This window comes from Salmo trutta, chromosome 4 (genome assembly GCF_901001165.1).
Source record: "Salmo trutta chromosome 4, fSalTru1.1, whole genome shotgun sequence".
NCBI lineage: Eukaryota > Metazoa > Chordata > Actinopteri > Salmoniformes > Salmonidae > Salmo > Salmo trutta.
The window spans coordinates 18139894-18166316 of record NC_042960.1 but is presented as its reverse complement, the minus strand read 5'-3'; the positions used below and the strand labels follow the sequence as shown (position 1 = coordinate 18166316).

The window sequence follows — 26423 nt, the reverse complement described above, 5'->3', positions numbered from 1 at the left end:
CCATGTAGTATTTTCATATTTTAGTATACTGTACGCTTTTCATATTAATTCAAAGATTCCTGTTCTTTTTCCAAGATTTCTCACAAACAACTTTGCAGAGGACCGACACATGTAAAACCCTCAAATGTTACTGCGAGAAAGCGCCACCGCTCTGTCAGAGTTCGGTGCTTATTATCAGATGCATGAAGTTACGAAATCAGATTTTTTTTTATATGTTAATGATATGTTAGAGAAAGACCCCACTGAATGACTCAGAACATGAATAATCATATTTTACTTTCCCTTTTTTTTTACTTTATTTTTTTTAAGATAAGGAAGTTACATTTCATCACCAAAGCACGTTTTCATCCATTTAGAGTTGGTGGATGGGAGCCATAATCCAGGTATAACGGGAGCTATAATCCAGTGTCGTTATTGCTTGGATTAACTGCTTTCCATTGAGAAAGATTACTTCCGTACCCCACTTCCGTGATTGTAGTTGAAAACGTAATTTTGTGGAGTTATGCTATAGATCAGGAATCAAATTAAAAGTGTAAAGGTAGGCTACTCACCACTTTATCCATGCTGCTACAGACTGAAAGCTAACGTGTGTTTTATATACGAAGGTTACTCATTTCCTGTAACAAAACATGGGAGTTAAACAAATTACAACATTGCGCAATCTGATTTTCTTGGAAAATTACATAACATTTGTATTTATTCCAGACCCTCATTAGCTACTCTTCCTGGGGTCCAGTCACCATTACGCAATTACATACAAAATAAAACAGTACATAACACAACATATTATTACGCTCTACTCTACCACAACATATCTATAATACATAATCAATAACACAGCAATATAACAATATTAAAATGAACATAAATACACAAACTGATAAATGAGGCTCTCGTGTTTTGCTACCAAATGGGATTTAAAAAATAGCATCAACATGGCATATTTCTCAAATGTTTTAATTGTTACTCACAATAATGTGATAATAATGGCACATTGGCACAAAAATGCGTGACCAAAGTCTAAAGCACAGAAAGGTTAGAGAACATTTTGGTTGCACATGATTTAAGATACACTTACACAATTGACAGTACACTGTCTCAGAGGAAACACTGCATTATGTACAGTATACTGTCTCAGAGGAAACACTGCATTATGTACAGTATACAGTATACTGTCTCAGAGTGAAACACTGCATTATGTACAGTATACAGTACATTGTCTCAGAGTGAAACACTACATTATGTACAGTATGCAGTATACTGTCTGAGTGAAACACTGCATTATGTACAGTATACAGTACATTGTCTCAGAGTGAAACACTGTGCATTATGTACAGTATGCAGTATACTGTCTGAGTGAAACACTGCATTATGTACAGTATACAGTACACTGAAATATAAAAACATTCAACCACTAGATGGAGGAAATGGATTGGAAGAAAAGGCCAACGTTTTCTCTAAACAAAGCTGGAAATGTATAGGATTTTTATATTAAAAGTTAGTAATTCACTATTTGCAGTCATTATTGTAAATATATCTTCTTTAAATGTACAGCTGCCTGGCATGCAAAGTGACAGGAAAAAAGGTCACACAAACTCACTAAATAGAGAATCCACCAACCAATTACAGTGGTCCCTCCTATTTGGCCCTGGAAGTAGGTGACATTAAAACTACAATCTGGAGTTGTGATTCTGGAGAAATGTTTCCACTCTCAAACTCATAGAAGCAGCCATGGCTTCAAGGAATGATAGTTTACACAGGTATTCTGAAGCAATGCATTATTTGTTTACAAAGATTTAAATGACAACAAAAACAAACGGGGAATGGAGTAATATACCATCATATTTTGGGTTGTGATAGGGTATGTAAAACATTAATATATTTCAAGCAAGGGTATTGATGTATTGATGATCAGGAAATATACACATTTTATGACTTTAAATGAAATGTATGGGTAAGTCTTTGACTTAATATATTGAAGCTCAGTACAAAATGTTTATTTTTATCAGTTTGAATAAGTAAAGAGATTATTTTTAAAATAGTGAAAAGTGAATTATATCTTCATATTCAGTCTCAGTAACTACTCTGAAATAGAGTAGTATAATATGAAATAGCCTACGGTGCAACAACTCACTATGGTATCAACAGATTTGGTATTTTCGGGTCACAGTAACCTGTGCTAGCACAGATATATACAAAGGCTGCACTAATGTAGGTTGAGCACAACATGCTCTGATAAAAGGAGAGTGTACAGTGTCAGCAGGAGTCTGCAGGAGAAAGTGATTGTATTCTTAAGGGAGGATGTGCTACATAGATAAGGACAGCCAATAAATGGTCCATCATAATAAACGAAAAACAAGCTAATTAAGAGCTACAATTTAGCTCAGACCTACCTTTTGCGAAAAGCGTTAAGAGGAAAATGTCACTCAAGATCAAATGGCAAATCAAGATCTATCCCTCAGAAATGTTTCAATACAACATACATGTTGGAAGGAAAACATTTATCAATTGACCTTTTGTTTCTAAAGGAGCCTAACAGCCATTGCTTCTAAGGAGTAGGAGGCTTTATCTCAAACGCCTGCTTTTTTCTATTATGTACACAGCTGCTATCCGCTGGCAAGCTAAACAATGACCAGCTATAAAAAGATACAGGGGAGGCACCTACATTTAAACAACAGAACAGACAATATTGAAAAGAAGCTTTGGCACAGCAGTAGCATAGCAAACACACTACAAAATTGGATTAAAAGACATGTTCCATTTGTTTTAACCTATACATTGGGATTTGGGATAAAAGGCACTTGAACAGAGAGATGATCCTTATCCTGCTAACAACTCAATGCATAGTTATTGAATTGGTCCGTATCAGTGGATGTCATCGAGGTCTCTATTTGACAGAAGGTCTGTGAGAATGACCTACAAAGAATGCCTGAAATTATATCAGCACAGCAGTTCCAGGGGATTTTTCTCCCATAACAACTCTAAAGGTTTTCTTGGTGAATATTTTTTTTTACTATTATTTGGTTTCAATGTCCTCTTTATGATATACTGTCACCTACATGATGTGAGTTATCCTATTGACTTCCCGTTTTTCTCCTTCATGCCGTGTCAACATCCCCGCTGGCAGCCATGCGATGTAACAGGAGTGTATCATAAACTGATGTCAGGTTAGGGTTTTCTCTACGTGACTCCAATTCTGGTATATCTGTTCTGTGTGACTCCAATTCTGGTATCTGTTCGCTCCTCCTAGGCAGGGAGAAGGAGGTAGGAGAGGGAATGACGGAGAGGGACAGGGGAAGAAGGGGCAGAGAGAGGGGAGATAAAAGTGGTTAGGAAAGTAACACAATTAAAAAAGGATCTTATGCTTCTTTATTAGAAACGTTGTGCCAGAGGAAGGAAACGGGACACGCCTGACGCTCTCTTGTCTACTCTCATTGTTCTGCATTAAGGAACTCAACAGTCAACACAACACATCTGGAACCTTTCCTAAAGCTTTTGGGAGGAATCATGAAGCCTAACTTTAAAAGTCCACAGACTTTGCAAATACTGTAAAAGACTATATAAAAATCAAAGGAATTACTAATCTAATCTAATCAAATGTTATTTGTCACACGCTTCGAATACGAAAGGTGTAGACCTTAGAGTGAAATGCTTACTTACTGTACAAGCCCTTAACACTTATTTTTCTTCAAACTGCATTGTTGGTTAAGTAAAAAATAGATAATAATTAAAGAGCAGCAGTAAAATAACAATAGCGAGGCTATATACAGGGGGTACCGGTACAGAGTCAATGTGCGGGGGCACCAGTTAGTCGAGGATTGAGGTAGTATGTACATGTAGGTAGAGTTAAAGTCACTATGCATAGATAATAAAGAAGGATTAGGAGCAGCGTAAAAGAGGGGAGGGGGGGGGCAATGCAAATAGTCTGGGTAGCCATTTGATTAGCTGTTCAGGAGTCTTATGGCTTGGGGGTAGAAGCTGTTAAAAGAAGTCTTTTGGACCTAGACTTCGGTACACCATATGTGCTGTGTGGATTCTCATTGTGCAACCAAATGGGCAAAACTGGTTGCAATGACATCTGGCCGTGTATCAAACTCAGGTGGTCTGTGCAACTCAAGACCACATTAACCCACTGGCACAGAGCTAAAGCCTACAGTTGTAGACATGAGGGCTGCAAAAGCTGCTGTATTGTCAATCAGCCTGTAACATTTTTCCTAACCTGATTATCTGTTCGTTTTTTAGGAGTTATCTCTGCATACTCAGTGTCAACTTGCACTCTTTCGGATGAATCTAAGAAGACAAATAAATGAAAGTAAATATAGGGCTAGGGTGAAGTGTGACTAACTGACAGAGACATACAGACGCTCACCCCGAAGGACAGGTTTTTTAGTAACTAATTTGTTACTATGAGTACTGGTCTCTGTGCTTGCAGCCATTTTGGTGTCAGATAAGCCAAGCTATTCAAGTGATCATTGTCAGAGAGCGTGTGTGTGTGTGCCTGCCTTCTGCTTGTTCAACATTTAGAGAAGTTGTCTGGGATAACGACACTGTCTGACCAAGTAGAGGAAGTGTGGAAGATATGACACTTTATTTGACCTGCATCCTGTGTTCAAGCAAACATTTCCTACCTTTTCCAAAACACTACCCTTGATTGTTAAAAAAAGGCTAAGCATGTTTTGACTTAGGGGAGTGACCTCACACATCTCAAAGATGACTGTCCTGTGTGGCTCAGTTGGTAGAGCATGGTGTTTGCAATGCCAGGGTTGTGGGTTCAAATCCCACAGGGGACCAGTATGTCAAAAGAAAATGTATGCATTCACTATTGTAAGTCGCTCTGGATAAGAGCATCTGCTAAATGACTAAAATGTACAAAAAATAAATACCTGCCTTGTGAGTGTCCATTTCTACTCTTCTTTAGATAGATTGCAAGTCCAACCAGCCCTGAGGCAACCAAAACGCAGATTACAGCAATAATAAACAAACCCAGAGTCTTCTCATCACTGTCTGAAATAAAACACAAGGAAATTATTTTTGTAAAGTATGTTTTGAATGAGCTCAACTACACTTCAGTTTGACTTGGTAATTGCTATTTTCTGGATGGATTTAATTCAGAATGTCTCTTACCTGCATCATTAGGATGACCATCTTCGCTGCAACATTTTGGGACATGAACTGTCTCATTGCTGACAGGGTTAGCAGCCACACAGCTGTAGGTGGAGTTGTAGTCCTTTCCCTCTACCTCCAAACGGAGAGATAGATCGGTGGTGAGGTCAGGACTGCTGGTCTGGTTTAATATTTCTTCTCCCCTGTACAAGGTCAAGGTCACCTCTTTTTCGTTGTCCACATAACACACCACACTACAGGAGCTGCTGTCACACTCTGTCACCTGAGGTTTGGAAACAACATCTGGAAGAAAAAATATGAATAAATTGGAATTGGATCCTATATTAAATATTTTAGTAATGTACAACACACACACACACACACACACACTTACTGTATACAGTGAGCTCAAATGTTATAATTTTTTTCCCTTCATCTGTATTCTCCACAGTATAAACCCCAGCATCGTCTATCTGAAGGTCTGACAGAGTGAAATATCTTGTAACATTGTTCAAGTGGAGGCGGTTTTCAAATCTCTTCTCAAGGGTGATTTTGCCTTCTTTACCAGGGTACACATTTGCAATACTGCCAAGGTCTCCATAAAGTAAATTGCCAGACTTGATCACCCTCTCTGGAAAAGAGAAAGACTGTCCCACGATGCCTTTCACCCGCTGACTCTCAGACTGGACTGTTTGCTGGGAAGCACAGAGTACTGTGGAAAGAGAGAGACTCAATATCAACACAATGACTGCAGTCACACACTAAATCTCACAATACCTGGATAAGTGTTTAACATGTCGGTAACCACATCCATATGATATTGTGATCTGATGTCAGACTGCACTGAAGATGACAATGAAATTCAATCATTGTGCAGCAAAATCAATTTTTGCTGCACGTCTGCAATGTAGTCATCTGGAATGACACTACTGACTTGAGTATCTCAGTCCTTATTAGTTATTTACAGGCCTAATGTGATAATTGGGCTCAGGAAATAATTGTTAGGACTGGTATTTGTTCTTCCCCAATTGACTGTTTTTCCCCCCAAATAAAAGTCAAGGATATCACTGAAAAAGCACATGACTTTACAGAGATATTTCATTACCGGCTAACATAACTTTCCACTATAGCCTCTTAAACAGCCTAGATTGTATCATTTGAATTTCAGGGTCAGAGGAACATTTCAGCATGATAGAGGACTATTGTAGGCATTAGCCTATGTGTTATTTGTTGAAACAAGGTTTTGTGTTGAGAACACAGAAACAGAGATCAGGGGCATAATGGTTGTCCTACTAGCAGCAGGAAAGAGGCAGGAATTCTGTACATATGGACACTGCAAAAATATTCTGATTATAAGCAGTTGTAGCCTGTAGAAAGGTGTCTGCTAAACTACTCAAATGTAATTATCTGGACAGGCGTAATGTATATCAATAATCAGTGGTGGAAAAAGTATCTAATTGTCATACTTGAATAAAAGATACCTCAATAAAACATAAAAATGAGTCACCCATTAAAATACTACTTGTGTAAAAGTGTAAATGTGTTTGGTTTTAAATCTACTTAAGTATCAAAAGTAAATGTAATTGTAAAACATACTTAAGTATCAAAAGTAAAAGTATGAATCATTTCAAATTCCTTATATCAAACAAATCAGAGAGCATTATTAATTATTTCTTTTTATTTATGCATAGCCAGGGGCACACTCCAACACTCACACATAATTTACAAACTAAGCAGTTGTGGTTAAATGAGTCTGCCAGATCAGAGACAGTAGGGATGACTAGGCATGTTCTCTTGATAAGTGCGTGCATTTGACTTTTTTTTGTCCTGCTAAGCATTCAAAATGTAATGAGTACTTTTGGGTGTCAGGGAAAATGTATGGAGTAAAACATATATTGTATTCTTTAGGAATGTATTGGAGTAAAAGTTAAAGTTGTCAAAAATATAAATGGTAAAGTACAGATACTCCCAAAAACTACTTAAGTAGTACTTTAAAGTATTTCTTTTTTTTCCCTAAATAGTATCTTTCTTTTTTTCCCTAAATAAAAATGTCCTAACTGCAAAAGATTTGAAGGTTTTAGGCATAGCCGCAGGAAGTAGTTTGGGGGTGGGGGTGCTGCTATTGAGGGTGGATGTTTTTTTTGCCCGCACTACAGACGGCTATATCCGCTAATACAGGACTATTAAAGGCCCAGTGCACTACTTTTGTGAAAAAACAAATAAAACAATTCGCTTCTGATTTTTTTAGGGGGTGCAGCAGCACCCTCAGCATCCCTACTTCCCGTGGCTATGGTTTTAGTTGTTGAGTAAGGTAGAACAAATGTTTCAGTGTCACATCCTCTGAGGGGACATAGGCTTAATGTATGGGGCAGGTTGGCTCAATTAGGCATTAGGTTACCCAGGTCATTAGCTCAATAATCTGGTTATTGGCTCATAGGCCCAACAGCATATTATTGGGCTTGTACAATAACAACTTTTCAGTATTAGTTCTACAGGTGGATAGAAGAAAACTCATGCACACCCTACCAACATAATGTATTTGTCCTCCAATAGCGAACTGTATACATTGTCTATCTGAATATGTGACTGTGTCTCTGCTTGTGAACACAGACTGGTTTCCTTTCCCATCATTCTGTCACATCGTGTGGTCTGCTTTTTCTGTCATGTTAGTGGTTTGACCACACTGAGAAGCAGCCCCACACAGTCCTCCCTGCGTACAGGAGTCCAATCTCACACACAGACCTACTGTATGTGGTGAAATAAGTTTCCACTGCAATGAATATGTTCCACTGCAGCGAACAGAATAGTTCTCAGTAATGCTAAAGGTCTACCCGTGACTCTTATAATTCTTTCAGTCGTCTGATCAATGTAGACCTGATAGGGGTCTTTGGATTTCTAAAAATAAAAGTGAAATTGCACTGGGAAAAGGAAGGCTATTTTGCATGGGTGGGAAGGCCTAGGAGTGTAACTACATTACTTTTATTCAACACTGTTTTCACATTGTGTAAGCAAATTAACCTCCCTGGGCAAGGTGGGATGTTTGCGTCCCACCTAGTCAACAGCCAGTGGAATCGTGTGGGCGCGAAATACAAATACCTCATAAATGCTATAACTTCAATTTCTCAAACATATTACTATTTTACACCATTTTAAAGACAAGACTCTCGTTAATCTAACCACACTGTCCGATTTCAAAAAGGCTTTACAACGAAAGCAAAACATTAAATTATGTCAGGAGAGTACCCTGCCAAAAATAATCACACAGCCATTTTCAAAGCAAGCATACATGTCACAAAAACCAAAATCACAGCTAAATGCAGCACTAACCTTTGATGATCTTCATCAGATGACACTCCTAGGACATTATGTTATACAATACATGCATGTTTTGTTCAATCAAGTTCATATTTATATCAAAAACCAGCTTTTTACATTAGCATGTGATGTTCAGAACTAGCATACCCACCGCAAACTTCCGGTGAATTTACTAAATTACTCACGATTAACGTTCACAAAATACATAACAATTATTTTAAGAATTATAGATACAGAACTCCTTTATGCAATCGCGGTGTCAGATTTTAAAATAGCTTTTCGGCGAAAGCACATTTTGCAATATTCTGAGTAGATAGCCCGGCCATCACGGCTAGCTATTTTGACACCCACCAAGTTTGGCCCTCACCAAACTCAGATTTACGATTAGAAAAATTGGATTACCTTTGCTGTTCTTCGTCAGAATGCACTCCCAGGACTTCTACTTCAACAACAAATGTTGTTTTGGTTTGAAATAATCCATAGTTATATTGAAATAGCTCCGTTTTGTTCGTGCGTTGAGGTCAGTATCCAAAGGGTGACGCGCGGGCGCATTTCGTGACAAACATTTTTGAAATATTCCATTACCGTACTTCGAAGCATGTCAAACGCTGTTTAAAATCAATTTTATGCGATTTTTCTCGTAAAATAGCGATAATATTCCAACCGGGCGACATTGTATTCGTTCAAAGAGAGAAAGAAAAAAATGGAGTCCTCTCGTGCACGCGCGCTCCAGTGTCAGTGTTCCCTGCCTGACCACTCACAAACACTCCTGCTGTTTTTCGTCCAGAGACTGCAGAGCTCTCATTCCACTTTCTGGCGCCTTCTTAGAGCCAATGGGAGCCTTAGAAAATGTCACGTTACAGCAGAGATGCTGTATTTTCGATAGAGATGCCCTAGAAGGACAACAAATTGTCAGACAGGGCACTTCCTGCATGGAATCTTCTCAGGTTTTGGCCTGCCATATGAGTTCTGTTATACTCACAGACACCATTCAAACAGTTTTAGAAACTTTAGAGTGTTTTCTATCCAAATATACTAATTATATGCATATTCTCGTTTCTGGGTAAGAGTAGTAACCAGTTTAAATCGGGTATGTTTTTTATCCGGCCATGAAAATACTGCCCCCTAGCCCCAACAGGTTAGCTATGCAAATTGGTGATGAGACAATGAACATTGTGGTGATAGCCTCCCTAATGTTGCATGTTCTTCAGCACAAGGAAGCTAGCCTCCAGCTTACATACTCCAGACAAGTATGCATACGGTTTAAGCCTAATATCTTTCTGAGTTTATGTCTCACCCACACATACTCACATACCAAAGTCTTGTTCGTTTAGGATAAACATACTTCCATAGGGATTGTAACAAAGGATAGACAACACACAGACAGCGACTTGTTATAAGAAAAACAGTAAATAAAAATGTGTGCAACAGTTGAGGGGCTATTTCTGCAGCTGGCTACTGTAACAGTAAAACTGACAACAATTAACAACAAAGCATTGGCTATGCCATCAACTTGTAATTCATTTGCAGTATAAATGGTTATTTTGAATACAGCAATTGCAGTATAACTGCAAAATAACCAGTGTTAGGACATAACCACTACACCAGGGGTTAGGCAACCATGGTCCTGGAGTGACGCAGGCTATTCATGTTTTTCATTTAACCAACCTGGAAGGACAGGTGTGTTGAATTTAGGTAATAACTGAACTGATCAATTAGCTCAGCTGGTCAGGTGTGGTGCCTAGTTGGAACAAAATCCTCTATTACCTGCGGCACTCCAGGAAGAGGGTTTCCTATGCCTGTACTACACAATTACTGAATTGTACAGTATAATATAACATTAACCCTGCAGTTACAAAAGTGACTGTAACTGTGTTATTTTGGATGCAGCTATTGCAGTAGCAATATAATAAAACAACATGTGCAACTGCACAACTGCAATGATTTTTGTAGGGAAATATATTTCTCAATGGAAAATGACAGATCATTTCAAAACATCAGTTATGAGTTACTGAGTTATTGTTCCAAGTTCCAAGAGCACCTGGAAAAATTATATCTAGTATTAGATATCATATTTCAAATGATTTCGAGGAAGAGTACATTTGAGAAAAACAAGTGAGTGAAAGATTAAGAAGGACTAAGAATACAACATCAGAAGACTTTTATCCAGATAACTCAACTGGATAGCTAACAAGCTAACAGTTGTTTACAGAGTTGCTAAGAGTTTCTAGCTAATGGTTACCTGGTGTTAGCTAAAAAACCTCGCTAGCTAACAAATAACAAAAAGGACAATCAAAAAGGTCAAAGGACAGGACAAAAGACAGGAAAACTAGAACCTAAACTTACACAAGCAAGAGAAAACAATTCAGACAAAACAATCGATGTAGGCTTTGTTTATATTCAAAAACATATAGCTACAACTAGCCTAGTGCAAACCAGCTGTAACATATACTGTATCCAACTGTAATAAACTAAGACGGATACATTTAAAAGCCCCAAACTCAGCAACCTTGCAATCCAAAATGCAGGTATTGGTATTGCCAGTGAAGCAAGAGAGCACACAGAGGCCCTAAGTGCAGACTTTATGCAACAAAAATACAAATAAATCAAGGTGGATCTTCTCATTTTCAACGAACGTCCAAATTCTTGGCATGCATCCCTGCGCAAGGCAAACAAACATCTTAAAATGTGTGGAAACAAGACCATGAGACAATTGTATGTGGACACAAACCCAACATGTAATATTAATATATATAATAACAGAACAGAAATGATCCAAGGCTCTGAGGTCTTATAGGCAGAAACTCAAACAGGATGTACCAGGGACGAGAACCATTCAACGCTGGTCTGAACAATCGGAAGCCACGCTTCAATATTGTTTTGAACGCACGGACTGGAATATGTTCCTTTCAGCCTCAGAGAACAACATCGACCTATACGCTGACTCGGTGAATGCGTTTATAAAGAAGTGCATTGGAGATGTCGTACCCACTGTGACCATTAAAACCTACCCTAACCAGACACCGTGGCTGGATGGCGGTATTCGATCAAAACTGAAAGTGTGATCCACTGCATTTAACCATGGAAAGAGGTCTGGGAATATGACTGAATATAAACAGTGTAGTTATTCCCTCCGCAAGGCAATCAAACAAGCGAAATGCCGGTACAGGGACAGGGTGGAGTCGCAATTCAATGGCTCAGACACGAGACTTATGTGGCAGAGTCTACAGGAAATCACGGACTACAAATAGAAACCAGCCACGTCACAGATACCGAAGTCACGCTTCCAGACAAACTAAACACCTTCTTTGCCCGCTTTGAGGATAATACAGTACCAACGTCGTGGGTCCCTCTAACAAGGACTGAGCCCCCTCTCTCCTTCTCCGTGCCTGACGTGAGGAAAACATTTAAACGTGTTAACCCTTGCAAGGCTGCTGGCCCAGACGGCATCCCTAGCCGTGTCCTTAGAGCATGCACAGACCATCTGGCTGGTGTGTTTACGGACATATTCAATCGCTCCCTATCCCAGTCTGTTGTCCCGACATGCCTCAAGATAGCTACCATTGTTCCTGTACCCAAGAAGGAAAAAAATAACTGAACTAAATGACTACCGCCTCGTAGCACTCACTTCTGTCATCATGAAGTGCTTTGAGAGACTAGTCAAGGATCATATCACCTCCACCTTAGAAGCCACCCTGGACCCACTTCACTTTGCCAAAAAAACAAGTCAAATCAAATCGTATTAGTCACATGCGCCGAATACAACAGGTGTAGACCTTACAGTGAAATGCTTACTTACGAGGCCCTAACCAACAATGCATATTCAAAAAATAAGGATAAGAATTAGAGATAAATGTAACAAGTAATTAAAGGGGGGTACTATACAGGGGGGTACTGATACAAAGTCAATGTGTGGGGGCACCGGTTAGTTGAGGTAGTATGTACAGGTAGGTAGAGTTATTAAAGTGACCATGCATAGATGATAACAACAGAGAGTAGCAGTGGTTTAAAGAGGCAGAAAGGGATGGGGGGCAATGCAAATAGTCCGGGTAACCATTTAATTAGATGTTCCGGAGTCTTACGACTTGGGGTTTGAAGCTGTTTAGAAGCCTCTTGGACCTAGACTTGATGCTCCGGTTCCACTTGCCGTGTGGTAGCAGAGAGAACAGTCTATGACTAGGGTGGCTGGAGTCTTTGACCATTTTTAGGGCCTTCCTCTGACATCGCCTGGTATTGATGTCCTGGATGGCAGGAAGCTTGGCCTCAGTGATGTACTGGGCCATTCGCACTACCCTCTGTAGTGCCTTGTGGTTGAAGGCAGAGCAGTTGCCATACCAGGCAGTGATGCAACCAGTCAGGATGCTCTCAATGGTGCAGCTGTAGAACCTTTTGAGAATCTGAGGACCCATGCCAAATCTTTTCAGTCTCCTGAATGGGAATAGGTTTTGTCGTGTCTTCTTCACGACTGCTTTGGTGTGCTTGGACCATGTTAGTTTGTTGGTGATTTGGACACCAAAGAACTTGAAGCTCTCAACCTGCTCCACTGCAGCCCCATCGATGAGAATGAGGGCGTGCTCGGTCCTCTTTTTCCTGTAGTCCACAATCATCTCCTTTGTCTTGATCACTTTGAGGGAGAGGTTGTTGTCCTGGCACCACACGGCCAGGTCTTTGACCTCCTCCCTGTAGGCTGTCGGTGATCAGGCCTACCACTGTTGTCAAATTTAATGATGGTGTTGGAGTCGTGCCTGGCCGTACAGTCATGAGTGAACAGGGAGTACAAGAAGGGACTGAGCACGCACCCCTGAGGGGGCCCTGTGTTGAGTATCAGCGTGGCTAATGTGTTGTTACCTACCCTTACCACCTGGGTGCGGCCCGTCAGGAAGTCCAGGATCCAGTTGCAGAGGGAGGTGTTTAGTTCCAGGGTCCTTAGCTTATCGATGAGATTTGAGGGCACTATGGTGTTGAATGCTGAGCTGTAGTCAAGGAATAGCATTCTCACATAGGTGTTCCTTTTGTCCAGGTGGAAAAGGGCAGTGTGGAGTGCAGTACTGATTGCATCATCTGTGGATCTGTTTTGGCGGTATGCAAATTGGAGTGGGTTCAGGGTTTCTGGGATGATGGTGTTGATGTGAGCTATGACCAGCCTTTCAAAGCACTTCATGGCTACAGACGTGAGTGCTACAGGTTGGTAGTCATTTAGGCAGGTTACCTTCATGTTCTTTGGCACAGGCACTATAGTGGTCTGCTTAAAACATGTTGGTATTACAGACTCGGACAGGGAGAGGTTGAAAATGTCAGTGAAGACACTTGCCAGTTGGTCAGAGCATGCTCGCAGTACACATCCTGGTAATCCATCTGGCCCTGCTGCCTTGTGATTGTAAACCTGTTTAACAGTCTTACTCACATCGGATGCGGAGAGTGTGATCACACAGTCTTCCGGAACAGCTGGTGCTCTAATACATGTTTCAGTGTTATTTGCCTCGAAGCGATTATAGAAGTAGTTTAGCTCATCAGGTACGCTCGTGTCACTGGGCAGCTCTCAGCTGTGCTTCCCTTTGTAGTCTGTAATGGTTTGCAAGCCCTGCCACATCCGACGAGCATCAGAGCCGGTGTAGTACAATACGCTCATAGTCTTGTTTTGATTATTTGCCTGTTTAATGGTTCGTCGGAGGGCATAGCGGGATTTCTTATAAGCTTCCGAGTTAGAGTCCTGCTCCAGGTCCACAGACGACGCAATCGCCATCACACTGCACACTGCCCTATCCCATCTGGACAAAAGGAATACCCATGTAAGAATGCTGTTCATTAACTACAGCTCAGCATTCAACACCATAGTACCCTCCAAGCTCATCATCAAGCTGGAGGCCCTGGGTCTCAACCCTGCCCTGTGCAATTGGGTCCTGGACTTTCTGACGGGCCACCCACAGGTGGTGAAGGTAGGAAACAACATCACTTTGCTGACCCTCAACACTGGGGCCCCACAAGAGTGCGGCTCAGCCCCCTCCTGTACTCCCTGTTCACCCACGACCACGTGGCCATGCAAGCCTCCAACTAAATCATCAAGTTTGCAGATGACAACAGTAGTGGCCTTGATTACCAACAACAACGAGACAGCCTACAGGGAGGAGGTGAGTGCACTCGGAATGTTGTGTCAGGAAAATAACCTCTCACTCAATGTCAGCAAAACAAGGGAGATGATCGTGGACTTCAGGAAACAGCAGAGGGAGCACCCCCCTATTGACATCGAATTGACAGCAGTGGAGAAGGTGGAAAGTTCTTCGGCGTACACATCATAGACAAACTGAAATGGTCCACTCAGACAGCGTGGTGAAGAAGGCGCAACAGCGCCTCTTCAACCTCAGGAGGCTGAAGAAATTTGGCTTGTCACCCTAAACCCTGACAAGCTTTTACAGATGCACAATCGAGAGCATCCTGTCGGGCTGAATCACAGCCTGGTATGGCAACTGCACCACCCTCAACCGCAAGGCTCTCCAGAGGGTGGTGCGGTCTGCACAACGCATCACCGGTGGCAAACTACCTGCCCTCCATGACACCTACAGCACCTGATGTCACAGGAAGGCCAAAAAGATCATCAAGGACGTCAACCCCCTGAGCCACTGCCTGTTCACACCGCTACCATCCAGGAGGCGAGGTCCGTACAGGTGCATCAAAGCTGAGACCGAGAGACTGAAAAACAGCTTTTATCTCAAGGCCATCAGACTGCTAAACAGCAATCACTAACTCAGAGAGTCTGCTGCCTACATTGAGACCCAATAACTGGCTACTTTAATAAATGGATCACTAGTCACTTTATAAAATGCCACTCTAAGTAATGCTACTTTAATACTGTTTACATATCTTACATTACTCATATCACTTGAATAAACTGCATTTTATACCATCTATTGCACCTTGCCTATGCAGCTCATCCATATACATATATGTACATATTCTCATTCACCCCTATAGATTTGTGTGTATTAGTTAGTTGTTGGGGAATTGTTAGATTACTTGTTAGATATTGCTGCACTGTCGGAACTAGAAGCACAAGCATTTCACTACACTCGCATTAACATCTGCTAACCGTGTGTATGTGTGACAAATACAATTTGATTTGAATACTAGCTAAGTGGCTAACGTTAGGTAGCTGGATAACATTAGCTAGGCCAGGGGTTAAGGGTTAAGGTTAGGGTTAAGCTTAGGAGTTAGGTTAAAGGGTTAAAGTTAGGGTTAACTAAAAGGGTTGAGGTTAGGGTTATGGGAAGGGTTAGCTAGCATGCTAAGTAGTTGCAAACTAGCTAAAAAGTAGTAAGTCGTTGAAATGTTGCTAATTAGCTAAAATGCTACATTTGTCCGTGATGAGATTGAACTTTTGAACATTGAATTTAAGAATTAATAGTTTGGGGGGGCTTCAGTTTGCAAACGATATTGTGTGTATCACTCTCACAGCCATCAAACAACGGTCCGTGCTATACATAATCCTTGGGACGTCCCTATCCCATTGAAGTTGACATTGAAAAATGGTTAAGGTATGGGTTAAGGCAGGGGTGTCAAACTCATTCCATGGAGGGCCTAGTGTCTGCAGGTTTTGTGTTTTTCCTTTCAATTAAGCCCAAGACAACCAGGTGTGTGGACTTCCTTACTAATTAGTGACAGACAGCCTCTGACCACATAATGACAGAAACCACAAACATTTCCTGTTTAATGTCCCACTCGAAAATAGCTTAAATGCCACTGAGTTTTAATGTACATTTTACCTGATGACTTTTAGATATTGATATCCATGAAAGAATTTCATCATTTTGGGATGAAGCCATGTCCATTGTCCTTCAATGATTCATCATGGTTGACGGAATTCCCAAGTCCCAACACAATAAAGGTGCATGCTTTATTATCCCAACCATAGTCATTAGTATTTTCAAACATCAATGGGCAGGCACTGTGAGCCTAAACACAGTGAACATGTGACTTCTGTCATTTGGCCAAAATTCTAATAGAACACAAATTAGTTTCAAATGACAAGCTACAGTCTCAGTCTCAGAGAACTATAAAAGGTTATCAGCCTGTTGTTTCCAAAATATTATTAATCTCTCATCTAAATTGGTCTATGAATCAATAAAGTATTGGCATACGCTGTAGTTGGTGTATAGATCAAACTTTTATATCCTACAACTCTTTCTTCCCATTAAAGAGCTCTGTTTTTAGAAACTAGTCTCTGTCTATATCTATCCCTTACTGTAAATATTTGTCTAATGCTCGGACATTATACGGGAGGATGTCTCCGGAAAGGGAGGAATGTTATTTTGGAATGAGTCTTAGCGATAGGCTACACACAGTGTAAATGTTGCACTGTTTCAAATATTTTGCATTTTTTATGTTACTAATTAAAACATAGAACATTTAAAAATAAAAACATTAGGCTACTTATATATCATTTCCACATAACATTTTAGTTAGTGCAGCAAAACAACAAAAGAAACATACCTTCAATGAGAAAATATAGCAGCATGAACGTCAGTCTTGCAAGCCTTCTCCATCCGAACAAATGGTTCATTCCTCTAAATCTTCAGCTGTTCAGTGGTGTGTGTTGTGAAGAACTGGAAAGATGTGACCTTGTCTTGGTACAGAGGAGAGAATAGACTCAACCAGACCAGCAGTCCTCTGGTGTGTTTCTCATTATGCAGATTCCTCTACAAAAAGTTTCTTAAACAGAAGGAAACAGAACGGGGAGGGACCTACCTGAATTTATCCAATAGAAACTGTTGTTTTAGTTGCAACTCTTTGGACCAATGTTTACACCCCTGATCTCATCACCAGCCGGTCTCACCCTCTGGAGGTAGAGAGATAACATTACAACTCCATCTACAGTGGTGTAGTTGCAAACCATGTCAGTAATCCCACCATCAACATCAACATCACAACACCCTGTTGAGATGGAGGCTTAGGAGAAGAAGTATGCGTGAGAAATCAGATTATCCATTACTGCCATCAGCACTGAGCTCATTACACTATAATACCTATCTCTATTGAGATAAATAGAGCAGTTAGTAGACTTGATATGTAGTGACAAACCAAAGTGTAGGTTGTTAAAAACCTCTTAAGGATCCGCCCCTTTTTTTCAATTTTCTCCTAAAATGACATACCCAAATCTAACTGCCTGTTGCTCAGGCCCTGAAGAAAGGATATGCATATGCTTGGTACCATTTGAAAGGAAACATTTTGCAGTTTGTGGAAATGTGAAAGGAATGTAGGAGAATATAACACAATAGATCTGGTAAAAGATAATACAAAGAATAACAACCGTTTAAAAAAAAAACAAATTGTACCATCATCTTTGAAATGCAAGAGAAAGGCCATAATGTACTATTCCAGCCCAGGTGCAATTTAGATTTTGGCCACTAGATGGCAGCAGTGTATGTGCAACGTTTTAGACTGATCCAATGAACCATCGCATTTCTGTATCAAGACTGCCCAAATGTGCCTAATTTGTTTATTAATAACTTTTCCTGTTCAAAATTGTGCACTCTCCTCAAACAACAGCATGGTATTATTTCACTGTAATAGCTACTGTAAATTGGACAGTGCAGTGAGATTAAGAAGAATTTAATCTTTCTGCCAATATCAGATATGTTTATGTCCTGGGAAATTTTCCTGTTACTTACGACCTCATGCTTATTGCATTAGCCTACGTTAGCTCAACCGTCCCATGGAAGGGACACCGATCCCGAATACATTTTTATAGAGCACGTTCTAGTGGAGAAAAGAGAATTTCACTATTAACTGTTTGCATGACAGGTGAATCCAGGTGAAAGCTATGATCCCTTGATGTCACGGTCACCTGTGAAATCCACTTCAATCAGTGTTGATGAAGGGGAGGAGACATGTTAAATAAGGATTTTTAAGCCTTGAGACAATTGAGACATGGATTGTGTATGAGTGCCATTCAAGGGGTGAATGGGTAAGACTAAAGATTTACGTGCCTTTGAACAGGGTATGGCAGTAGGTGCCAAGCGCAACAGTTTGAGTGTGTCCAGAACTGCAATGCTGCTAGGTTTTTCACACTCAACAGTTTCCCGGTGTGCATCAAGAATGGTCCACCACCCAAAGGACATCCAGCCAACTTCACACAACTGTGGGAAGAATGGGTGCTGACATGGGCCAGCATCCCTGTGGAACACTTTAAACACCTTGTAGAGTCCATGACCCAGCAAACTGAGGCTGTTCTGAGAGCAAAAGCGTGTGCAACTCAATATTAGGAAGGTGTTATTTAATGTTTGTATTCACACCCATTGACGTATTCCAAATTTCGTTGTGTTACAGACTAAATTCAAAATGGATTAAACAGATTTTTTTTCTCCTCACCCATCTACACACAATAACCCAATAGCACATTTATTGAAAATTAAACACAGAAATACCTAATTTACATAAGTATTCACACCCCTGAGTCAATAACTTGTAGAAGCATCTTTGGCAGCTATTACAGCTGTGTCTTTCTGGGTAAGTCTCTAAGAGCTTCTCACAATATTTGCACATTATTATTATTCTTCAAGCTCTATCAGGTTAGTTGTTGATTATTGCTAGACAGACTTTTTCAAGTCTTGCCATAGATTTTCAAGCAGTTTTAAGTGAAACTGTTATTAGGCCACTAGGGAACATTCAATGTAGTCTTCGTAAGCAACTCCAGTGTATATTTGGCCTTTTGTTTTAGGTTATTGTCCTGCTTAAAGGTAAATTTGTCTCCCAGTCTGTTGGAAATCAGACTGAACCATGTTTTCCTCTAGGATTTTGCCTATTCCATTTGTTTTTATCCTAAACATACTCCCAAGTCCTTCCCGATGACAAGAATACCCATAACATGATGTAGCCACCACCATGCTTGAAAATATGAAGAGTGATGTATTATGTTGGATTTGCCCCAAACATAACACTTTGTACGCAGGACATAAATGTCATAGGCGTCGTAAGGATAGGACCAAGGCGCAGCGGGAAAAGTGCTCATACTTAATTTATTTAAAGATAACACTTAAACAACATAAACGTACGACGAAAAACAGTTTGATAAGGCACACAGGCTATACAGAAAATAACCACCCACAAACACAAGTGAAACAAACCTCAACTAAATTTGGCCTCCAATTAGAGACAACGACAACCAGCTGGCTTTAATTGGAGGTCCTACCAAAAACACAACATAGAAATAGAAAACTAGATTTAAACATAGAAATAGAAAACATAGAACCTAAACCAAAAACACCAAAACACACAAAACAAACACCCCCTGCCACGCCCTGACCAAACTACAATGACCAATAACCCCTTTTACTGGTCAGGACGTGACAATAAAGTACATTTCTTTGCCTTATTGCAAACAGGATGTATGTTTTGGAATATGTTTATTCTGTACTGGCTTCATATTAGTATTGTGGATTAACTACAATGTCGCTGGTCCATCTCCAGTTTTCTCCTATCAAAGCCATTAATGGCTCTGTAACTGTTTTAAAGTCACCATTGGCCTGATGGTGAAATCCCTGAGCGGTTTCCTTCCTCTTCGTCAACTGAGTTAGGAAGGACATCTGTATCTTTGTAGTGACTGGGTGTATAGATGCACCATCCAAAGTGAAATTAATAACTTCACCATATATAATTCAATGTTTGTTTTTTATTTTTTATCTATCTACCAATAGGGTGCCTTTTTTGCAAGGCATTTGTCTTTGTGTTTGAATCTGTGTTTGAAATTCACTGCTCGACTGTGGGACCTCACAGATAATGTGGGGGTACAGAGATGAGGTAGTCATTCAAAAAGCATGTGAAACAATATTATTGCACACAAGACCATGCAACTCATTATGTGACTTGTTTAGCTAATTATTTTCTCCTGAACATATTTAGGCTTGCCATAACAAAGGGGCTAGAAAAGCTAGAAAAAGTGCAGCTGCTACATCTTTTCAATACTGTATTTGAAAGTTGTTACACATGTTGCCTCTATCAGATCAGAGTGGCATGTCTCTTTCTATGAGCATGTACATCACTCTGCAAGGTTCTTTGAATAAGGCCCTGATGTTAGTCTCAAAACAACACCCACAAATGGAGAGAGAGTGGGAGCCTTGTGGTTGCTATATCTCAAGTAAAGCCACACAAATACATGTATCAAAATGAACGAGTGTCAATGTATATGATTCCATCAACGCCCAAAACACCCCCATTTTGTCTGTGTGTGTCTTAGTGTCCTCTTCTCTATCGCCATCTATTACAGAGTGTGGTTATTGCTTATTTGTTCTCTCTGAGGTCAGTAACCTATATGGGTCCGTCTCTGTCATTCTCACTTGCTTATAGGGGAGATGTGGTACCGCCCTCTATCTCTGCACAGCGTCTCTCAAGCAAGAGAGCTTACACCACAAACCATGCTCACAGTCCCCTGCACCCACATTTAGCAGGCACTCTCATAAAGAGAACTTCTTTTTGCTGTGAAGTACACTACCACAAGCTCACCAAAATCATCTTAACTGGATTAAATGCTCATAAAATAATTTTAAGATACAAGGGTATGATGAATGATGTTTATTTCTCTTTATGGAGAGGTGTACATAATGTCTCTGTCTCTAAGCTAAACAGGATGTGGTGGAGCTGCAGAGAAACAGAGATGACAAAAAACGGTGGCTTGGAGAAATGCACCATCTCTGACTAATATCATCGACCACACTCCCAAGGTGACAAGCATCAAAAACTTGTTCAAATTAGATTCGTTGAAAGTGTCAACATTTCGTGTTCAGAGTAGGGCTAATGCCAAATAAAGTAGTATTAGTTGTATATAATTTGACCTTTTGAGAATATGGTAAGTGCTTTATTTATCTCTTCCCCATGCTGGTGTCTTAGCAAAGATAAGGGATGGCTGCTGTGTAAAAGTAGAAAGCCTCAAAACAGCATGGTTGTGTAATGAATCCATGAAAAGTAGTGCTCCTAATCAATCATCTAATCAAATACTATTGATAGCATACACATATTTTGCAGATGTTTTAGCTGGTGCAGTGAAATGCTTATGTTTCTTGCACCAACAGAGCAACACTGAAGGTAGCATGGCGGTTTGGAGCGTTGGGCCAGTAACCAAAAGGTAAAAATCTGTCGTTCTGCCCTTGAGCAAAGGAATTAACCCTAATTGCTCCAGGGTCACTGTCAATATTGGCTGATCCCTGGCTGTGACCCCCACTCTCTGAGGGTGTCTCAGGGGGAGTGGGATCTGCAAAAAAAATCACATTTCCATTTCACACCTCACACTTGTACAGGTTGTACATGCAGTGTAACATGACTATATAATTGCCCTGTAATTATAACAATACACACAAATCCAAAAAAGAAAATAATTAAGAAATATCATGTGTCTGCCTTCTAAATGGTAACAGGGTGAACATGCCGTGGCTCGGGTGACGGAGGTCGATGATGATATTCTTGACCTTCCTGTGGCCGTAAGTAAGGCAGTAAGCTGAGATCTGGTGTTTGGAGGGTGTTTGTATATAAACCCAGCTTATTGTACGTGTTATAATACACAGAAATTAAGTGTTAAATCTAAATATTGGAATTTTTAAGAGAATGTTGTGAAAACACTTTTTGGGGGTTTCAGTGCAGGTAAGGCAGCATCAAAACACAATAACTCTGTTTCTCAAGTAATCAATGGTTTAGAAATGAAAATGGTTTAAAGCCTAAATATTTATTGATATTAAGGGCCAATTGAGAATATTTTTTTGTGGAATTCCACCCTTATTTTTTCTATGCTTTATTAAGACAGATTGGAAACAGGAGGGGCAGTAAGATGGTACATTTCTTTGGAATTTTACCCTCTCAACCACATAGCTACGTTGTAAGAATTTATTCTGCGGTGAATAAAAAATTAAAATAAAAAACATATAGCATGCATTCCGAAAGTATTCAGACCCATTCCCTTTTTCCACATCTTGTTTCGTTACAGCCTACACACAATACCCCATAATGACACTGTGAAAACAGGTTTTTAGATTTTTTTGCAAATGTATTAAAAATAAAAAACTGAAATACCTTATTTACATAAGTAATCAGACCCTTTGCTATGAGACTCGAAATTGAGCTCATCTGCATCCTGTTTCCATTGATCATCCTTGAGATGTTTGGACAACTTGATTGGAGTTGTAGGAGTTGTCCGTAGAGCTCCGAGACAGAATTGTGTCAAAGCACAGATCTGGGAAAAGGTACTCTCAGACCATGAGAAACAAGATTCTCTGGTCTGATGAAACCAAGATTGAACTCTTTGGCCTGAATTATGGAAATTGGATGTTCAGTCAATTTTAATGGGTAATGCAATTGTATTGCCTAACGTGAAAATATTGTAATGTACTGGAATTTACAGTACTATAGCATACTAGATTCAAAGGGCAATTTTGAAACATGCGTCATATTTTTTTTGCTATTGGATTAATTGGTTGTTAAAATAACTTAAACACAATATCTGCTAATATTGCCTGTCTGTCTGTGTGATGCCCGAGTTTGTCTATCACTCCATGTGTAGCCAGTTGATGTGATAACCATCTATTGGGTTGACAGAAATACTTTCTTTCTGCAAAACCTTCTCATGTTAAATGCAGAAATGCAGAAATCTATGCAGAATCTCTCTCTCCATTTCCTGGTTGTTTATGTGATCAAACAAGCAACTATAGTGTAGAGAATCATTGTACCATCTAAACCGCTGTGGAATATCTTTTCCATAATGAAAAATATTGTATTTTCAGCTGTTTGAAGCTGTTGTACAAAAACAAAAGTAAAATACACAAAAACAAAACTCAAGCACGGCAAGCATATTAATAGTGCACACAAAACATATCTACCGCTTCTTAGACTTGCTTTCAATAAGAATTACAGATCTATAGCTCAAATGTCTATGTGAATTTCTTCGGGTCACCCAAAAAGTTACAAATTGCAGCTTTAACTGCAAAGTGGCTCACCTGATGGAAGTATATCATGAGTAAGTGTATCATTTGTATATATTAAACTACTATCTCTTTGAACAATTGTAATTTTATGAGTGGAAAACTAAAAACATCTAAAACCAGGAAAAATTCAGAGAATATCATTTGTGAAAATAATAAACACAGTTTGGGGGAAGAAATCACAGATTTTATAGGGCCCTCTTAGAGTTATTAACCATTATTTTACCAGGTATATTGACAGAAATCTGTGTGCTACTTTCTCTTGTACACTAAGGACCTGGGGAAGAATTGCAGGGGAGAGGAGAAGAGAAGAATGTAACTATTTGAAGCTAGAAAAAAATGTGTAGCTCGCGACATGTTTTTAAATGATTTAAGTACGGAGCTGTGAGGGGAACGGCACCTCCATACCTTCAGGCTCTGATCAGACCCTACGCCCAAACAAGGGCACTGCGTTCATCCACCTCTGGCCTGCTGGCCCCCCTACCTCTGAGGAAGCACGGTTCCCGCTCAGTCCAGTCCAAACTGTTCGCTGCTCTGGCACCCCAATGGTGGAACAAGCTCCCTCACGACGCCAGGACAGCGGAGTCAATCACCACCTTCCGGAGACACCTGAAACCCCACCTCTTTAAGGAATACCTGGGATAGGACAAAGTAATCCTTATAACCCCCCCCCCTTAAAAGATTTAGATACACTATTGTAAAGTGGTTGTTCCACTGGATATCATAAGGTGAATGCACCAATTTGTAAGTCGCTCTGGATAAGAGCGTCTGCTAAATGACTTAAATGTAAATGTAAATGTAAGTAACTCTCGTGCTAGAAAAGGTTGGAGAATTGAATTCGAATCGAGCTAGTAACAGGACAGAAAATTGAATTAAAGGAAATAGAATTGAAATCAGTGAAATTCTATTAAATTAAAATGCCTCTTCTATTCTATATTAGGTGTAGTAGTCTATACAAATACACAAACATCAAACATGTCATTATATACATTCATATAAAATATTTTTGAAACAATAGATTTTCAGGACAAACTCATAAAATGAATGATCAAGGAACACAACACCTGCATGCAAATATTCTAAGTTATTATATTTCATGAATCACTTACGTTTCATTCAATATGGGGAAAATACTACATTTCCCAGAATGCATTAGTCTAACATAAGTTTACTCTGGCCCGAGGCCTTAAAAAAGAAGCTAAACAAATTTGGTGGAAATATAATTGGCTATTCTATGCACTAAGGTTAAAAGAGTATATGAACATTGTTTCCAGAGAAAAGTTACATATTTTTTGGTATCTGGAAGTGTGACCTGTCAGATTCAATGAAACTCTCACGTTCTATGACTGAATGGAATATCTTTGAATTGCACCAGAGAGGAAGAGGCGAAGTGAGTGGTTTTGCTCTGCCAAAAATCTGTCCACGAAAATAAGCCCACGAAGTGAGGAATTTGTATTATGGAGATCAAAAGACAATGTCGAATTTGGTTAAAAAAAAATGTAATTGCTAGTTTGCTATGTGAGGCTTATTTGATCTAATATACAATCTAATATATAAGAAAACCGACTACTTTAAAATGGATGCTGCCTCAATGGCGCTGCCCATGCTGTCAAGTAACTTGTCGGTATCCTCTCATGTCTGACAAAAACAGGCTTTCATCTTTCCTCAAAAATCCTCAAAAGTTACTGCGAGAAAGCGTCCCTGCTCTGTCAAAAGAGTTCAGTGCTTATTATCGGATGCATGAAGTTACGAAATCCAACTTTTTTATATAATGTTAATGATATGTTAGAGCAAGATCCCACTGAACATAAATAACCATATCTGTCTTGGTAAAATGTATTGTATAACATAAGGAAGTGAAATGTCATCACCAAAGCACACTCACACTCTCAGAGTGGGTGGACAGGAAATATAATCCAGTGTCATTATTGCTTTATTTTTTTTATTTTTTACCTATTTAACTAGGCAAGTAAACTGCCTGTTACTCAGGCCCAGGAGCTAGGATATGCATATAATAGTAGAAATAATAGTAGTAATGGTAGCATTGGATAGAAAAAACACTCTGAAGTTTCTAACAATGTTAAAATAATGTCTGTGCGTATAACAGAACTGATATATATGGCAGGCGAAAGCCCGAGGAAAATCCATCTGGAAATGTTGTTTTTGAGGTCACAGGCCATTTCAATGCTAGCCTATGGGATATACAAATAGAAAGGACCCAGATTGCAGTTCCTATGGCTTCCACTAGATGTCAACAGTCTTTAGAAAGGGTTTCAGGCTTGTTTTTTGAAAAATGAGCAAGTAGTTGTAGTTTTTCCAAGGTGTCTCTCATTAGACAATTAGTCTTGTTGGCGAGTGAATGAGGTGCACGCTCTTCCTTATTTATCTTCCCTATTGAACATACTATTCTCCATCTTAAATATGATCATTTATTTAGATATTAGAGTACCTGAGGAATAATTAGAAACATCGTTTGACTTGTTTGGACAAACTTTACCGGTAACTTTTTGGATTAGTTTGTATGCATGTTGAACGAAAAGCACATGATAGAGGGATATTTAACACATTTCCACTAGCTAAACAGGTGGGGCTCAAAACTGTGCCTCACCTGCCCTGAATGACGGGTAGCCACTGTTCATGCCACAAGAGGTACCGGATCCTGGAAAATAGGTTTCGGAATGAAACAGTCCGAAACTGAGAGGTGCCGGATCCTGTTCTCAAATTAAGCACTGGTTTCATTGTCACATCCTCTAAAGAGACATAGGCTTACCGCATGTGGCTAGGTTAGGTTACCCAGGTTATTAGCTCAATGTACACAACGTATTTGTCCTTCTATAGTGAAGTGTATAAATTGTATATACAGTGTGGTCAGGAATTATTGGATCCCTTGATAAAGATGAGCAAAAAATACTATATACTACACTATATTGTATACTCAAAAATTTTAAAATATAGTATTTCATACTAATACAATTGTTCAGAGTAAGAGATTTTGTTTAACAACTAATACAAAGAAATCTCAAAAAGATGGGGTCACGATAATTGTATCTC

General features: G+C 39.7%; 1 protein-coding gene and 1 long non-coding RNA gene across 8 annotated transcripts; one reads left to right on the top strand and one right to left on the bottom strand.

The window, feature by feature from the left end:
- Positions 1-665: 665 nt before the first annotated feature.
- On the bottom strand, positions 666-17083 carry LOC115191980 (SLAM family member 5-like). Of its 7 annotated transcripts, none has more exons than XM_029750064.1 (6): positions 16903-17083; positions 5498-5815; positions 5125-5406; positions 4884-5004; positions 4220-4290; positions 666-3246 (listed from the first exon to the last, which is right to left on the bottom strand). In XM_029750064.1, exons 1-5 carry the CDS (start codon positions 16970-16972, stop codon positions 4266-4268), a joined length of 816 nt encoding a protein of 271 aa, XP_029605924.1. In that variant the 5' UTR covers positions 16973-17083; the 3' UTR covers positions 666-3246; positions 4220-4265. The 7 variants fall into 7 exon arrangements, with proteins under 7 accessions (XP_029605924.1, XP_029605920.1, XP_029605926.1 ...); XM_029750060.1 differs by having other exon boundaries at positions 4888-5004; XM_029750066.1 differs by having other exon boundaries at positions 4884-4941.
- Positions 17084-20962: 3879 nt separating this feature from the next.
- LOC115191513 (uncharacterized) lies at positions 20963-21886 on the top strand. Its single transcript, XR_003877714.1, has 3 exons — positions 20963-21253; positions 21477-21529; positions 21819-21886. It is a non-coding gene; the product is annotated as an uncharacterized LOC115191513 (long non-coding RNA).
- Positions 21887-26423: the final 4537 nt, after the last annotated feature.

Bases quoted from the DNA above. Each gene is read 5' to 3' on its own strand.
- LOC115191980 (XM_029750059.1), bottom strand. From the start codon at position 16,972: ATGAACCATTTGTTCGGATGGAGAAGGCTTGCAAGACTGACGTTCATG. The intron at 5,816-16,902 runs GTATGTTTCTTT...CTCTTTCCACAG, and splicing joins GCTATATTTTCTCATTGAAG to TACTCTGTGCTTCCCAGCAA. The intron at 5,005-5,124 runs GTAAGAGACATT...GTTTTATTTCAG, and splicing joins TGGTCATCCTAATGATGCAG to ACAGTGATGAGAAGACTCTG.